Source organism: Podarcis melisellensis, assembly GCF_964234715.1.
Source record: "Podarcis melisellensis genome assembly, chromosome: 13".
NCBI lineage: Eukaryota > Metazoa > Chordata > Lepidosauria > Squamata > Lacertidae > Podarcis > Podarcis melisellensis.
In genome coordinates, this window is record NC_138545.1 from 43,465,398 (window position 1) to 43,481,950 (window position 16,553).

Sequence of the window (16,553 nt, forward strand, 5' to 3'; positions counted from 1 at the left end):
ACCTAATTTTTAGAGGAGGAAAACAAGTAAAAACTGTTCTGAATCAAATCAGTGTAAGGGCTGAAGGGGGAAGCCCAGGGTTTCCCCATAAAGCCCCGGCATCCCCAAGCTAGAACAGTGAGACGGAAGGCTGCGCAGTGCTCCATCTCCCTGTTCTGGCTTCGGGGACAGCCTTTCAAGCCTCCGCAGCTAACCCCAAAGCCTTTGGATTGCAGGGCGAGGTCCCGCTGCGCTCCAAAGGCTTCAGGCGGCTATCCCTGAAGCTTGGAGTGTGAGAGAGGTCGGTGTGCATCGACCCCTCTCGCTCTCCAGGCTTCAGCAGACGGAGCGCTCCCTCTGCGCTTTGGAGGCTTCGCGTTGCTTTCGCTGAAGCCAAGGAGCCTGCTTTCGCTCCATAGGACGCACAAACATTTCTCCTTCATTTTTGGAGGGGAAAAAGTGCGTCCTATAGAGCGAAAAATACGGTATGTTATTTTATGGGTGTTTTGGACTCTTTTTACTTGACCTTGCTGGTTAACTGCCTTGCACCCTGTGCAATGGTTGGTATGTGAGCCATCTCTTCAATTATCTAATGGCCTTCTCTTTTTGGGAACAGCCTTGCCAAACAGACCCATGAGACATCTTCGCTGATGATATTTGGGCAATGGCATTTCTTTTCTGCCACGCTCCTGACTGGCGGGTCACACCATTTCATGGTTTTACCCGTTTACGGATTCATTGCTGAGCAAAACATTTGAGCTCGATCAGGCATAGGCCAACTCAGCCCTCCAGCTGCTTTTGGCCTACAACTCCCATGATCCCTAGCTAACAGGACCCGTGGTCAGGGATGATGGGAACTGTAGTCCCAAAACATCCGGAGGGCTGAGTTTGCCTATGCCTGAGCTGGATGATCGAAAAGACCTCTTCTGACTAAGTACTACTTGGAGCAGATCCACTAAAATTAACAAGCCTAAGTTAGGCATATTCATTCTTTGGGTCTGCTCTGGATTATGATGAACACAGGACACAACCCTGTTATTCTATTTAGGGTGGTTACCTGCGTACCCAAAAGGGTGCCAGAAAGGAGCAGGGCAGAGGCAGAACGGGGAAATCCCCACTTACTGCAAAGGAACCCCAGGGTAAGTGGCTTCCGCAGGGGAGCCGCAGAAAGAATGTGATTGGTCAAGGGAGATGTGGACTCAAAAAGGTTAAAAACCACTGGCATAGGGGAAAGTTTTTGCTCCTCTCTGGTAACAGTAGAAATTGTGGCCATTCAATGAAGCTGAATGGTGGAAGATTTGGCATTTATTCCTGCAATGCATAGTTAAACTATGCAACTTGCTCACACAGGAGACCATATGACGGTGATGCTCTGTCAATGGCTACCAACCACAATGGCTATGACCAGTAATGCTTCTGAATAAAAGGTAAGGTAAAGGGACCCCTGACCATTAGGTCCAGTCGTGACCAACTCTGGGGCTGCAGCGCCCATCTCACTTTAGTGGCCGAGGGAGCCGCCGTTTGTCCGCAGACAGCTTCCGGGTCATGTGGCCAGCATGACTAAGCCGCTTCTGGCGAACCAGAGCAGCGCACGGAAACACCGCTTACCTTCCCGCCGGAGTAGTACCTATTTATCTACTTGCACTTTGACGTGCTTTCAAACTGCTAGGTTGGCAGGAGCAGGGACCGAGCAGCGGGAGCTCACCCCATCGCGGGGATTGGAACCGCCGACCTTCTGATCGGCAAGTCCTAGGCTTTGTGGTTTAACCCACAGCGCCACCCGCGTCCCCTATGCTTCTGAATGCTAGTTGCTAAAGATCAGAGGAGGAGAGAAGCCCTCTTGCGCTCGGGGGCTTCCCACAGATTTTTGGGTCCCCACTGTGAGATTAGGATGCTGGACTAGATGGGCCATGGCCCTGATCCGGCAGACTCCCCTATCTTTGAGATGATGCCGAGTGCCTCTCACCTCTCGATAAGCTGCTTCCCCAAGACGATCTTGGTCCCCTCCACTTTGATCAGCTCCTCGTTATCGTTGGGGATGACGGTCTTCTCCAGCTCCTCCTCCTGCTCCTCCGTCATGGCAACGGGGTTGGAGGGCGGAGCGTTGGTTTGGTAGTAGAGGGGGCAGAATTTGTTGGTCCGCATGTGGCCAATGGCACCGCAAGCGCCACACTTTAACTGCAAGCGAAAGCAAAGGGGTGAAGGCTTGGCTCCAGAAGCAAAAAAAGGAGGGGGGATTTCTCAAGAGACACAGGCAAGGCTTTCATCAACTGCACCACCAGCAACACAGAAGCAGCTTAAAGCTAAATTGTGTACATACTAAGTTGCATAGCTGCAGAATCCAGATTTAGGGGGAGGAAATCCCAGATAGGTAGCCATGTAGCTAAAAAAATTAAAGAGTGCTGCGGCATGCTTAAAGACTAACAAATTTATTATGCTGTCATCTTTTGTGGATTCAAGCTCACCCTGTCAGTGGCATGGAGTTCTTAGCTGGAAGGTAGATAAAGGAGAGGCTTTTAAGGTGGGAGCTAAATGGCAAGGAGATGCAAAAAAACTGTGATAAACTGGAGTTGAAACTTATTAAAATTTCTGCTTACTGCCAACTTTCACCTAATGCTTCTGACAAAGGGGGTTTGAGCCCACAAAATTTTATGCCTTAATAAAATTTGTTAGTCTTTAAGGTGCCACAGTAAAAAAATTTTAGCTGCATGGCTACCATTCTGGGATTTTTTTAAAAAAAATATGGATTCTGCAGCTATGCAATCTAAATTCAGCAAAGTCTCTCAACAGCAACTGAATTAAACTGGGCTACACGTTTCCTTCCTTGCATAATTTATTCTGCTTCTACTAGATATTGAGGAGAGGACAACAGGATAGCACCCCCAAGCACCACCTGCTAAGGGGTTTCTGGTTTCTGAGATGCTGCCACGCATGCTTACATTTCTTCCACAAACACAACAGCTAGTTAAGGTAAAGGGACCCCTGACCATTAGGTCCAGTCGCGGACGATTCTGGGGTTGCGGCGCTCATCTCGCTTTACTGGCCGAGGGAGCCGGCATACAGCTTCCGGGTCATGTGGCCAGCATGACTAAGCCGCTTCTGGCAAACCAAAGCAGCACACGGAAACGCCGTTTACCTTCCCGCCAGAGCGGTACCTATTTATCTACTTGCACTTGACATGCTTTCAAACTGCTAGGTGGGCAGGAGCAGGGACTGAGCAACGGCAGCTCACCCCGTCGCGGGGATTCGAACCACTGACCTTCTGATTGGCAAGCCCTAGGCTCTGTGGTTTAACCCACAGTGCCACCTGCGTCCCTATTTTAAAATTTAAAGACCACAAGAGAAGGAGCCAGAGGCAGCCAAAGTTTCCAAGGGAGACAGCTTACCTTAAGGTCTGTCCGCTCCTTCATCTTCTTGGGCTTCTTCTCAGGAGGACCCTTCAGCTTCTCCTTCTCTTGGTTTCGTTTGAGCCGCCGCAGCTGCTCCTGGATCCGGCGCCTCTCTTTCCGCATCTCCTCCCGGTGCTGCTCGTCAAAGAGGGCAAACTTCCGGCTGGAAACACAAAGGCGAGGGACTTTGATGTTGCGGGACTCAAACTCCCATCGCCCCAGACAAGTGGCTCTGCAGGCAAGCCCTGATGGGAGCTGTGTATAGGCAGCAACTTCCAGATGACCACAGGTTCCCCTGGCCTAACGGTAGGGCCGGCCACTAAGCATTAAAGCACACTAGGCATATGGGCTTTTCAGATGGTGCTGGACTACAGCTCCCATCATCCTTGACCACTGGCTATGCCAGCTAGGGCTGATGGGATTTGGAGTCCAACAACATCTGATGGGGCCACAGGTTCCTCGCCTCTGGAGTACAACATTGGCTGCTGCCCGAATTGATTCACTCTGCCTGACTCCTTGTGCTGGTTCCATATTTTCTTATTTGCTATATCCTGCCCGTGTGTTGTTTTTTTTCCACATAGAAAAAGGCACGAAGGCAGGATGCAACTTTTTTTTTTTAAAGCGACAAATATAAACACACTGCACGTTTTCTGGCCTCTCACCGCTCTCCTTTGGCAAGGAGATTCCCACCCTACCAGCATGTCACTCCCAAGAGGAAAGCAGCGTCTCTGGAATGACCTTACATGAACTCATCGTCCTTAGTTGTCCGTATCCTGCTGTAGGCATCGATGACTGCGGGCTTGCGGACCGTCTCGCACCTCACGTACTCCTTCCCATCCTCGTCGCGGAAAGTGCGGTAGATTTTCAAGCGGCGGCCCGTGGCGGAGGAGTTCAGGCTGGTCACAGAAGCCGTGTCGTCATCTTTGTGAGACCCTCCCAGGCTGCCAGGGGTGGAGGCTGCAAGGAAAAACACGGGCTGTGTTGTCAAGGGGAGAAGCCAAGGCGGTGAGCTCTCCATGCGGAAACCGAAATGCCTAGTGTCTCCAATATCCAATGGGAAGGGGCAAAGGCAGGTCTCGGGACTGGACATTCAGGATAGAGCACACCCCCCATTAAACCATGCACCTTTTAAGCAAGGTGCACCCTAGGAGAGCACCTTCAGCAAGCTCTCATGCCCACTTCTGTTCCCACTATCCAAGTTCCCTTTCTCTGTAAGCCTTAAATGCCCAAAGACCTAAATGCTATGTCCCTCATACACTGCCCACCATCTGAAGAAGCCCTCTGGACTATCCCAGTGTTATGTGGCATTTGTTTACTTTCTTTGTGTACACACACATGCACAAAAGAGAGAGAGAGCGCGCTATACAGTGGTACCTTGGGTTACATACGCTTCAGGTTACAGACTCCGCTAACCCAGAAATAGTACCTCAGGTTAAGAACTTTGGTTCAGGATGAGAGCAGAAATCGGGCTCCAGCGGCGCAGCAGCAGCTGCAGGAGTCCCCATTAGCTAAAGTGGTGCTTCAGGTTAAGAACAGTTTCAGGTTAAGACCTCCGGAACGAATTAAGTACTTAACCCGAGGTACCGCTATATCTAGGTATAGCTATAGCTGCAGCTATACCTGGACATGGGTGGCGCTGTGGTCTAAACCACTGAACCTAGGGCTTGCCGATCGGAAGGTCGGCAAGTCGAATCCCCGCGACAGGGTGAGCTCCCATTGTTCGGTCCCAGCAGTTCAAAAGCACACTAGTGCAAGTAGATAAATAGGTGCCACTGCAGCGGGAAGGTTAACGGTGCCTCCGTGTGCTGCTCTGGTTTTGCCAGAAGCGGCTTAGTCATACTGGCCACATGACCTGGAAAAACTGCCGGCTCCCTCAGCCAGTAAAGCGAGATGAGCACCGCAACCCCAGAGTCGTTCGCGACTGAACTTAACTGTCAGCGGTCCTTTACCTTTACTTTATATCTGGACCACAACTCCCATCATCCCTGAGCATTGGGCCATACTGGCAAAGGATGCTGGGAGCTGGAGTCCAAGAACACCAGGAATGCCACAGCTGCTGCTGCATCAAGACTATAGCTGGATCCCAGAGCTGCCCCCTCTCTGGGGACCTTCCTGCCCCTGCCAGGCACTCACAGAGCCCTTTCTTGTCCTTCCTGTCTTTCTTGCCCCTCTCCTTCTCGTTGATGCTGTCCTCCCCCATCAGCATTCTCTGCAGTTCCTTCCGCTCCTGCTCCTCCCTCTCCCGCGACAGCTGGGAGCTGGTCTTCTTGTTCTGGAGCATGTTCTCAATGTTCTTCCCCATCTCCTCAAAGTCGCTGTCCTCCGCAGAGCTGCTGTCGGTGTCCGTGGATAAGATCTCCGTAGACTCTAGGACCCTGAAGCAGAAAACCACCACCGGGGTCAACCTCTTTGGGTTTGTAGCATGTAAGGCGCTGAGCCACAAACAGGAGGGCGGAAACACAAACATCGCAGCAGCTTTCAAGGAGTCACAACCCCAGAGCCCTGGCGACTCTCCGACACACACACTAGGACACCAAAAGCTGCCTAAAGCATAGCAAGGACAGTCACTTTGGCACCGTATTTGCAAAATTTAACAATTCCAAATTACAGACGCACCTTCACTTTTGCAAGAATGAATATAATGCCTTCGGCTGTACTTGAGGGTCGGTTTCAAAAAAATCCACTGGAAAAACAGTTATATCCATGTGGACATGGCAGTATTGAGTCAGTGGCTCATGTGCTTCTGGCGTGGACACTTCATAAAGATTTGAGGAGTGGGGTTATCACCCCTCTATTATTGTCACTTGAGCATTGCCACTGGGTCCTTTCTTTTAGCAGACCAAGAGAGGACTCGCCTGCTCAGCGCATGAGGGCCCCAGTCCTGCCACTCACCACCTGGCCTAGGGCGGGGCCTAACAGGCTCCATAAAGGACTGCTGCCGCTGCTGCTGGACAGAGGGGGTTCCGTTTTTGTTTTTTTTTTGTTTTAAATTGCTGTTATTTTTTACCTATGTCATTATTAATGCTGTATTCTTAGTTTTAGATTTTTATTTATGTGGAAATTGTTTTCCATTTGGTTGTGCATTTTTTTATGTGGTTTATTTATTGTTTATGACTTTTGTAATAATGTAAATCTTGTCATGTTGTAAGCCGCCCTGAGCACTGCTTTTAACTGTGGAAAGTTGGCATACAAATAAAATGATGATAATGATTATGATCAGGCGTCAGCAAAAACTGCAAGGTTTTTAGCGGCGGCAATTAGAATAAGATCTATTATTGGATTATTGATGTAACTGATGCAATTAGAATAAGATCTATTATTGGATTATTGATGTAAACCTCCAAAATGTATTTTGCATAGTTAAGTTTTTACCTCTGTCTTCAGTACATTTTATTTTATTGCTGTGGCTAGTGATTGGTGCAAATAAAGGTTCTTCTGATTCATAGTCAGGACACTGGTCCATCTATCTCAGAACTAACAACACTGACTGGTAGAGGGATGGGCAGGGGAAGCATGGCAGAAAAGGTCACCTGCCCGTGGTACAGGCCAAAGAAACTCACTTGTTCTGCAGGTCAAAGATGCGCTGGCACTCCTCCTTGTACCTCTCCTGGTGCTCCGCCACCGAGAAGCGAGACCCGCGGGCAAATTTGCTCATCGGGGTTTCACCCGAGCGAGCCTGCTCCGTGGACATGGTGCGCACGACGTCGATCACCTCCCAGCGGGAGAGCTTCTTGATCTGCAGAGAGAGATCAGCTGAGTGAAAAAGACCGCTGAGGGGAGGCTCCGGGCACAAGCCTGAGACAGAGCCTACTCACCTCCTCCTCGGGAACACCAAACTTGCGCAGAAGCTGCTTGGCGTTTTTGAGCGACAGGCGCCGAAGGTCCGCGTCCGTCCCGGTCACCGTCTTCTTCACCGGCTGGGGCTCCTTGTCGTCCTGCTTGAAGGAGAAGGAGAGCAAGACTCTTCCTGTCAGAGTCCCATACAGTTACCCTCCCACTTCCCAGGCCTGGGCAAAGAGCTTGGGGAAGGAAACGTGCTTCAGGCCTAATAATAATAATAATAATTTTTTTTTATCCCCCACCCTCCCCAGCCAAGACCGGGCTCAGGGCGGCTAACAACCGATATAAAAACGAATTGATTGAAATACAACTTAAAAACAAGAAAAATACAACATTAAAACATTAAAATTAAAATGCAGCCTCATTTCAATGGAAACTCAGCCACCTTCAATGGAAACTAGCCACCTCCTTAACCTTAAAGGTAAAGGGACCCCTGACCATTAGGTCCAGTCGTGAACGACTCTGGGGTTGCGGCGCTCATCTCGCTTTATTGGCCGAAGGAGCCGGCGTACAGCTTCCGGGTCATGTGGCCAGCATGACTAAGCCGCTTCTGGCGAACCAGAGCAGTGCACGGAAACGCCGTTTACCTTCCCGCCAGAGCGGTACCTATTTATCTACTTGCACTTTGACGTGCTTTCGAACTGCTAGGTTGGCAGGAGCAGGGACCGAGCAACGGGAGCTCACCCCGTCGTGGGGATTCGAACTGCCGACCTTCTGATCAGCAAGTCCTAGGCTCTGTGGTTTAACCCACAGCGCCACCCACATCCCTCATAACCTAATCTAACACCTAACTACCTCAGGGAGCAGAATAGGAAAGCTCATCTTCTTCTCCCTTCCTTACCGGCAAATAAGAGGAGGAAGCAACAGAAAGAGGAGTCTCCTAAGCACCTGCCTCACAACCGTGGGGCCTTGCTCCACACTTTTCTAACCTGGCCCTTCCACTTACTTTCTGCTGCGTTGGCTTGTTTGGGATCTTCACGTAGGAGAAGCCTTCTCCACATCCCGTAGGGTCTGCCACTCCCGTCACTTCCAAGAGACACTTCCCCTTCATGGCTGCAATGAAGGCCCGTGTGGTGTTCCAAGGAGCTGTGCGGACCTGAGAGGAAAAGGGGGGGAAGCCGTGTCACTCCAGGCCTGGGCAGCCAAGGCCGTGAGAAGATATTATCTCCACCTGAGAACATTTACGACTTCCCCAGTGGCCTAGCACCCACAGGTCCCTATTGCACCCTGGATACCGCCAGTTGTACCTCATCATCTATCTTCATCTGGAAGTCCTCCTCGTTTTCTTCTTCTGGGGCAAAGAAGGATTTCTCTCCATAACCTGCGTCCTGAGGAAAGAGAGGGTTAGGAAGCAATTTTCTGAGTCATGTGGGACACCCCCATATGCCAGGTGAATGTCAGGAGCTTGAGTCAAGCGTAGGTCCAGCAATTTTAAAAACCCACACTGTTGGTGCAGTTAACTCTTCATTCAAAGTAACCAAAACAGTGCAGTGATACCAGCAACTCTTCCCAGTAAGGCTGGATCCAGACATGTCAAAAGAGGCGATTTGCTTAAACGCGTTGTAAACTCATACAGGGAAATCCGGGAGGGAATGGCGGGACTCCACAGCGCCATCTGGGGTCACAGTGTTATACTGCATACGCAATGCTTTTTCTTTACCAATCTGGCTGAGCCCCAGGTCTTAATCCAATGAGGCAGTTGCGACGCCTTAAAAGTCCCTGCCTTCGCACCACTCTCCAGGGTCTTTCCCAAACTGCCTCTGCGTGCAACCAATTTCTGCTCTGTTCTTTTCATTTATCTGCATGTTTTGGAAACCTGGGGAAGAGGAGCAGGTTGCAAGCAGGAGGGGAAGACTCCCTGGCTTCTTCTTTTCTTTTTTTTTATAAATTTTTTATTAGGTTTTCTATAACATCTCTGTTCATGCCACATAACACATCACGTATTTTATCTTATTGAACTTCCCTCAACTCCTGACAATCATCCATAATTAATTTTCTATCCTCGCATTCCTTAATTATAGTATCGCCTATCAATAAAATATTTTATACTCATTTACATTCATGCGATATTCCTTATTTTTTTCACAAAGCTTCTTTAAAGCACACTAGCATTGTGTATTCCTCACATACAGTTTTCAAATATTCTCTAAATTTCCCCCAGTCCTCTAAAAACTTGTGGTCTCTTTGAAGTCTGATTTTTCCAGTTAATTTGTCCAGTTCTGCATAGTCTATTAATTTTGTTCTCCAATCTTCCAAAGTCGGTAATTCTTCTTGTTTCCAAGAAGACTCCCTGGCTTCTTCAGCAGCCTGCCTCTACTTTGCCTCTTGCCATCCCCCCTTCACCAACCTCTGCCTCTGACCTGCTCTCTGCCCCACCTTCTTCTCACTAAACTCGGTTGCCTTGTAGTGATCAGGTTGGATTGCTATGAGGAATTATAACAAATATAGAGGGGTGGAGACACAGATTATTATACGCACCCTTCCGAGTCTTGCTCGTTCAAGCCTCTGTGTGTATTCTTATTAATAAGAGTTCAATCCTTCCTTTGCTTTGGAAATACCTCATGCCTCTTCAAGTTTCCAACACCTCCTTCTCTCAGTCTGCTGCCTGACCACTCACTGTTGCCCCACCACCATTCCCCTGGCTCAGAGCATTCTTCCCCTGGGGGTTCCCTTGCGGGGGCTCACCTACCACTCCTCTGCTTCCAGTTAGTCCACGACACTCCAGGGAGGACAGTTGAGGACATGGGATCATCTATTCCCCTGGGCTAGTCTACTTGCTAGCAAGAAATTTATTTATTCTTTATTTAGGATGCGTTTAAGGGTTGGTTATTTACTGCAATTATAACCCACTTTTTTTTTTCTCCAAAGAGCTCACAACAGCCCTGTGAGGTAGATTAGCTTGAAAGGCAGTGACACCTAACGAGCTGCATGGATGAGATGGGGATTTGAACCCCTGTCTCCCAGGTCCTAGGTCTAACATTCTGACCACTGCACCACCACTGACCAGGTTCTGCAACATATACTGTACTTTTCTGTGTATAAGACACCCCCATGAATAAGACGTCCCTATTTTGAGGGACTCAAATTTAAGAAAATGGGGGGAGATGGCTCTGAGTTGTTGAGCTTTTCTTAGGGGGGGGGGAATTGCCAAAAATCGCTCACCCGCATGTGGTTCAAAATCCGCCTCTCATCTGTCCCCTTGCCGACAGAAGCTGCCAATCGCCCGCCCAATTGCCACAGCGTCACCCAATCAACACCAGCCCTTGACACAGCAACCAATCAAACGTCAACCCTATGTGCTATCCATGTTTAAGACGACCCCCACTTTTTAGCATAATTTTTAAAAGAAAAAAAACCTAGTCTTATACACAGAAAAGTACGGTACTTTGCCTTTATGATTCTCCCATTGGTGGAGACTGCCCGGAGGAAGATGGCCTTGCAGTTCTCAAAATACCTTGCAAAGCGCAAAAGCAAGCAACCAACAAGGACTGAGGAAATTCACAAAAGGCATAGGCTCACCTTCAAGCGCTGCTCAGCAGAGATCATGCTGTAATAGGCACAGCACTGCTCCGGAGACACCATCGCTCGGATCTCCTCTTCGGTGGGTAGTCGGAAATCTGGCTTTAGAACCCACCAGTTTGAGTCCATCCCTGAAAAAGGTAGGGGTCCCAAATAAGCCAGGCTGGGAAATATTCCCTCCTTCCTCTCATAGTCCCAGGAGCAGGACGAGCAAGCAGACGACATTTCAGACGTGGGAAGCGTCAGAAGGCATTCCAATTACAGCACTTGTGGCCCAATCCTTTTAACTGCGGGTGCAGAATGCCAGGGCGAGACTCCTTACGGGGTTGCGAGATCACATTCACCCAGTGCTATACCAGCTGCACTGGCTCCCGGTGGAGTACAGGATCAGGTTTAAGGTGCTGGTTTTAACCTTTAAAGCCCTATATGGCCTAGCACCCTCGTACCTACAGGACCGCCTCTCCTGGTATGTCCCACAGAGGAATGTACGGTCTTCAAACAAAAACATCTTGAAGGTCCCAAGCCACAGAGAGGTTAGGCTGGCCTCAACCAGAGCCAGGGCTTTTTCAGCTGTGGCTCCAATCTGGTGGAACGCTCTGTCACAAGAGACTAGGGCCCTGCGGGACTTGACGTCTTTCCGCAGGGCCTGCAAGACAGAGCTGTTCCACCAGGCCTTTGGCCAGGGCACAGCCTGACTCCCTCCTTTGGCAATCTTCACAGAACTCTGGCCCAATGGTTGTCATTAACTTGATTTGAATTAATTTTATAAGGCAGTGTTTTTCAACCACTGTTCAACACTGAGATGTTGCCTGGTGTGCCGTGGGAAAAATTGAAAAATTCGAAAGATTTAAAAAAAAAGTCAATTTTTTGCCCACTAGGCGGGCGCCGGACTGTGTCCTGGGTATGAGGGGGGTTGACTTTGACCCCACCCTCGGCCAGCAGGGGCGCCCATTGGCGCTCCTCAGGGGGACACCCTCCACTTTTCTGATGTCCGGGCTGTGATTGGTCCAGACTCCAGCCTGGACCTATCACAGTAGGACACCATCTTCCGACTTCCTTCCTGCCCGAGCACAGTGTGCGCAGCAGCGGAGAGAAGAAGACGTTGCGACTCAAGTCACCAGGAGGACCAGAGCAGGAGGAGATATTTCTGGTAAACTTACTATTTCATAATAAAGTAATTATAAAATACTTTGTGTTTATTTGATTCCTATTCAAGAGAATTACTTTATATATAGTCAATATAGGCACAGAGTTAAATTTTTTAACATTTTCTAATGGTGGTGTGCCTCGTGATTTTTTTCATGAAACAAGTGTGCCTTTGAAAAACACTGCTATAAGGAATTATTTCAGAATGTTATATTATTTTATTGTTGTTAGCCGCCCTGAGCCCGGCTTCGGCTGGGGAGGGCGGGATATAAATAGAATTTATTATTATTATTATTATTATTATTATTATTATTATTATTATTAACTGGAGATGGCAGAGATAAAACACAGGACCTTCTGCTGGCAAGGAAGGTGCTTGAACGCCAAGCTGTGGCCCCTTCTCAGAAAAACGATGCTACGCTCAGCGACTGGCCACCTCGGCGGAACGGGGCACCTGCATGACACCGCGAGGTGAGCAAAGCCTACCTGTGCGCTTGAAGTCGGCGCAGAGCTTCAGCCGCTTGCGGATGCTGCTCTCCGAGTGGGAAGGAAAGGCCTTCTTAATATCCTCCATGCGGATCCTTCGGGGCCGGTCTCTGCTCTTCCAGAACAGGCGATATATGAAGACCTGGCAAGAAAGCCCAAGGAACAGTATGAGTTACAAGCGGTGGTGTAGTGTGAAGGGGTGCCAGTAGGGGGCGTGAACCAGGCGGCCCAGCCCGGTGCTCCTCTCTGCCCACCAAGAGCTACATTGGCCAGCTGGGGTTCCTCTATGTTGTGCATGACCTTTTGATTTGATTTGCTCAATTTTATTGTTTTCCTTTTTGGAAAGTACTAATGACTTTTTTTCTTTTTTTAGGGACCCGGGTGGCGCGGTGGGTTAAACCACAGAGCCAAGGACTTGCTGATCAGAAGATCAGCAGTTCGAATCCCTGCGATGGGGTGAGCTCCCATTGCTCGGTCCCTGCTCCTGCCAACCTAGCAGTTCGAAAGCACGTCAAAGTGCAAGTAGATAAATAGGTACCGCTCCGGCGGGAAGGTAAACGGCGTTTCCGTGCGCTGCTCTGGTTCGCCAGAAGCAGCTAAGTCATGCTGACCACATGACCACATGAGGCCGGCTCCCTCTGCCAGTAAAATGAGATGAGTGCCACAACCCTAGAGTCGGTCACAACTGGACCTAATGATCAGGGGTCCCTTTACCTTTACCTAATGACTTTTTTAAGACAACAACAGTAGTCTCTAACAAGTGAGCCAAGCTGCAAGAGAGGACAAGAACTCTGAGGTTACTAGCCAACCTGAGCTGATCCCTTTCTGATCTCAAATATGAAGACCTTTTTTTAAGGTGCCCTCTTGCACAGGCCCATGTGTCACAGCTGAGACAACACCAGTTGTATGTGCTAAGCAACTTGCTAAAAATATTTTTTCCTCTTCCCTGAGCTTGCCGCAGAGATAATTTACACAAACCGCAAAAAACAAACCTGTAGAAAGTCTCGGATGTGAGTATTGGCCCGTTTAGAGTTGGGTCCAGGAACTTCAAAGAGAGGACATTCTTGTCCAACCACAAATATATCCACCAGCTCCCGGATGTAATAAGCTTGTCGCGTCCGGATAACTAAGAAGTCCGTTTCAGGCATCTTGTGAAGGTAGATCGGAGCCCGGAAGAGGTTGTTTTCAAATGCCTAGCGAAAGAAAAAGGGGCCACCTTTTGGTCAACTGCAAAAGCAGCCAGAGGAAGAAAAGGAATCTGGCATAACCGTACAGGCCAGTTTTAGTCCTTGAGATGCACTGGGATTATCCACCAAACCCAAGAAACAGTCGAGATAACACAACAGGCTCCAAGATGGGCAAGCACCACAAAAATATTTATACGCCAGAGTCTGAAGCTTGCAACACACACAGCAAGTCATTTTCCATTCCCCAAAGGTGACCGGTGTGCAAAAAAAATAGAAAGCGGAAGAACTGGTTGCTTGCCTGCATATGTTTGGCAGGTGGGGTACTGGATGCAGCCCAAGGGCGAGTCTGCCATGAACTGAAATGCCTTAATCAAGTTGTTTTCCCACCCCCAGCCTCCATCCTCTGCTGGTACCTTGGGTAAGAAGCACCCATGCACAAGACACAGACTCCCTAGCCATAACGGAGTGTCCATCACAACTTTACTTGCCAGGGCCAAGGCTTTGTATAAGCATCTGAGCGATTTGGCAGTAAACACTCCTGCCTCCTTTAGGGGTCTTCCAAAAGCTGCATTGTTTAGACGGGACTTTACATTTATTTATTTTCAACCTATCAGTATTTGCCAATTTATTTATTTTTTAAAATGAAGTTTTTGCCTGGCACTTTCCCTGATTTTATTATAACCTTGTATGTTGCATACTGCTCTGGTTATACTTTCAGGAAATGTGGATTATTAATACTGCAATAAATAATAAACAAACAAATTCTGGATAGCTTCGTTGGTACCGCATGAGGCTCTTAAATGGGTTCAAGCCCCACACTGGGCAAAATGGCCTTGGCCCAGTATAAAGGAGCGTCTCCACCCCCATCGTTCACCAATCTCCAGCTCTGAGGGCCTTCTGACGATTCTCTCTCTGCGAGAAGTGAAGCTACAGGGAACCAGGCAGAGGGCCTTCTCGGTAGTGGCACCCGCCCTGTGGAATGCCCTCCCATCAGATGTCAAGGAAATAAACAACTATCTGACTTTTGGAAGACATCTGAAGGCAGCCCTGTTTAGGGAAGCTTTTAATGTTTGATGTTTTATTGTGCTTTTAATGTTCTGTTGGGAGCTGCCCCGAGTGGCTGGGAAAACCCAGCCAGATGGGCAGGGTATAAATAATAATAATAATTTATTTAATTTAAATTAATTTAATTTAAATTTAAATATTTTTTTAATTTATGTTTTTGTTTTTGTTTTTATGAGATTCCTGCATTGCAGGAGTTTGGACTAGCCGACCCTCGTGGTCCCTTCCAACTCTACAGATCTATGATTCTATGAATTAATATTGCTGCTGCACACGAAATACCTGAATTGAGAAAGAGCTGGGCAGACCTTAGAAAGGCCACCTGCTCAAGCAATTGCAGCTGGTGGTCATTCGAAGCACACACCAACTCCATCCTGATCCCCGCGCTCCCTGTAAAAGTCAAATCTCTCACCTGGAGCAGCTGGCCTGGATGAAGAGAGCCCAAGAACGGGGAGGTGTGGCAGTACACCGTCTCTCCGTATTTACAGTCTGGGGCACCAGGATCCTTGCCCGGTTTCTGCCAGGAAGGAAGACAGGATTAAGTCAGAAGGGCAGGTTCATACTGCAGACGCTCAAAACCCCAGCGGCCAAACCCCAGCGCACTCACCCGCTTGTAGTAGTTCTTGATCTTGGTTGCCATGCCGACCTGCATCATCAAGGGGGCGTTCTCCTCACTGTACTCGGCCAGGATGAGGTCGCCATCCTTGCCAGTGAGGTCGGCTGGGGTGCGCATGAAGAACATCTCCCCGCCGCCAGAGGCTTGCCGCTCTTGTTCTCTCATCTGGGTGTGGAGGAAGGAGGAGGTTGTCAAGGGAGCAAAAGACAACGGAAACCCCAACGGATCCCAGGAAGAGCAGGGAAGCCCCTCAAAGTGAATTGCAACCAAAGTGGCAGCTGTCAAAGCAGAACTAGGAAGTGGGAGGGCCTCACCTTGGCTTTCTTCTTTATGTGCTTCAGCAGCGGCTGCACCGGATGAGGGCCGGGCTGGGAAAGGGTCCCAAAGGAGTATTTCTTCAGGGGAGGCCGGTGAGCCTGGCGCAACTTCATGGGGCCCATGTGGGTGGGGAAGAAGGGCTGCCGGAGCTCCACTGCAGGGATTGAGTGCTGCACCAAAAAAAAAAGCATGTGTGCCGTCACTCAAGGGGCACAAAAATCAGGACGCACATTACCGCCAGCCACAGAGACACCTCTCCATCCCAGAACAAGGAAATCCTGGGTTACAGGAAGAGAAGGGGCTGAGGTATGTGTCTCTCGTATTTTTTTCCCCATGTAACATTTTTACAAATCAGTTTCATTTGTTGAGACATTAGGAAGAAAAGAGGGGGGAGATGGGCAGGGGTGAGGTCAGGTGGCGATGTTTCTATTTTACTTACTATATGTGGGGTTCGGTGTCAGTGTTGATTGTGCAGGTTCTCTGCTGTTCGCTTGTGTTCCTTTGGTGGTGAGAGAGGTTGGGGTTGGCCTAGGGTGTGGTTATTCATTTGCGGTTGGCTGTGGTGGTCTTTGTTTTCGTGTGTGAGTGGGGTGGGTGGGTGTTTTGGATCAGGTTAGCCATATTGACTTGTATGCTGTTGGTGGCTTTTTGTCTGTCTTGTTGGGCTGTGTATGTGATAAAAGTGAGCCATACTGGGGTGAAGTCGTCTTCTTATATTTGTCCCCGTGTCAGTTTCAGTTTATTGGTTAATTTTTCTCGTAGGGCTGTTTCCCATACTATTTGGTACCATTGGTCCATGCTTACTCCTGACAGGTCTCTCTAGTGTATGGCTATGATGTTTTTGGCTGCTGAAAGTAGGTGGGTTATGAGTTCTTTGTGGTGTAAGTCGGCATTATTGTCTTGGAAGATGTTTAGTAAGGCCAATTCTGGGGTGATTTCTAATACCTGCTTGGTTATTTTACTTATTTCTTGTATGGTTGTTGTCCAGAATAGTTGGATTTTGGGGCACTC

The 16,553-nt window shown here is 48.9% G+C and overlaps 1 protein-coding gene across 6 annotated transcripts in view; it reads right to left on the reverse strand.

Annotated features, from left to right (window-relative positions):
* The window catches only part of LOC309354046 (transcription initiation factor TFIID subunit 1), a 52,179-nt gene that overhangs the window by 19,641 nt on the left and 15,985 nt on the right, over positions 1-16,553 (reverse strand). For 3 of the 6 annotated variants that reach the window (XM_081883752.1, XM_081883751.1, XM_081883749.1), the window contains exons 13-26: positions 15,539-15,712; positions 15,216-15,389; positions 15,021-15,125; positions 13,352-13,552; positions 12,360-12,501; positions 10,728-10,858; positions 8,456-8,536; positions 8,155-8,304; positions 7,184-7,303; positions 6,929-7,104; positions 5,502-5,743; positions 4,112-4,325; positions 3,366-3,531; positions 1,946-2,157 (exon numbers count right to left, since the gene is read on the reverse strand). In XM_081883752.1, the coding sequence (XP_081739878.1) occupies positions 1,946-2,157; positions 3,366-3,531; positions 4,112-4,325; positions 5,502-5,743; positions 6,929-7,104; positions 7,184-7,303; positions 8,155-8,304; positions 8,456-8,536; positions 10,728-10,858; positions 12,360-12,501; positions 13,352-13,552; positions 15,021-15,125; positions 15,216-15,389; positions 15,539-15,712 (2,288 nt within the window). Of the gene's footprint in view, positions 1-1,945; positions 2,158-3,365; positions 3,532-4,111; positions 4,326-5,501; positions 5,744-6,928; positions 7,105-7,183; positions 7,307-8,154; positions 8,305-8,455; positions 8,537-10,727; positions 10,859-12,359; positions 12,502-13,351; positions 13,553-15,020; positions 15,126-15,215; positions 15,390-15,538; positions 15,713-16,553 lie in introns of all 6 variants that reach the window. The other 3 variants (XM_081883750.1, XM_081883747.1, XM_081883748.1) reach the window with 1 other exon arrangement.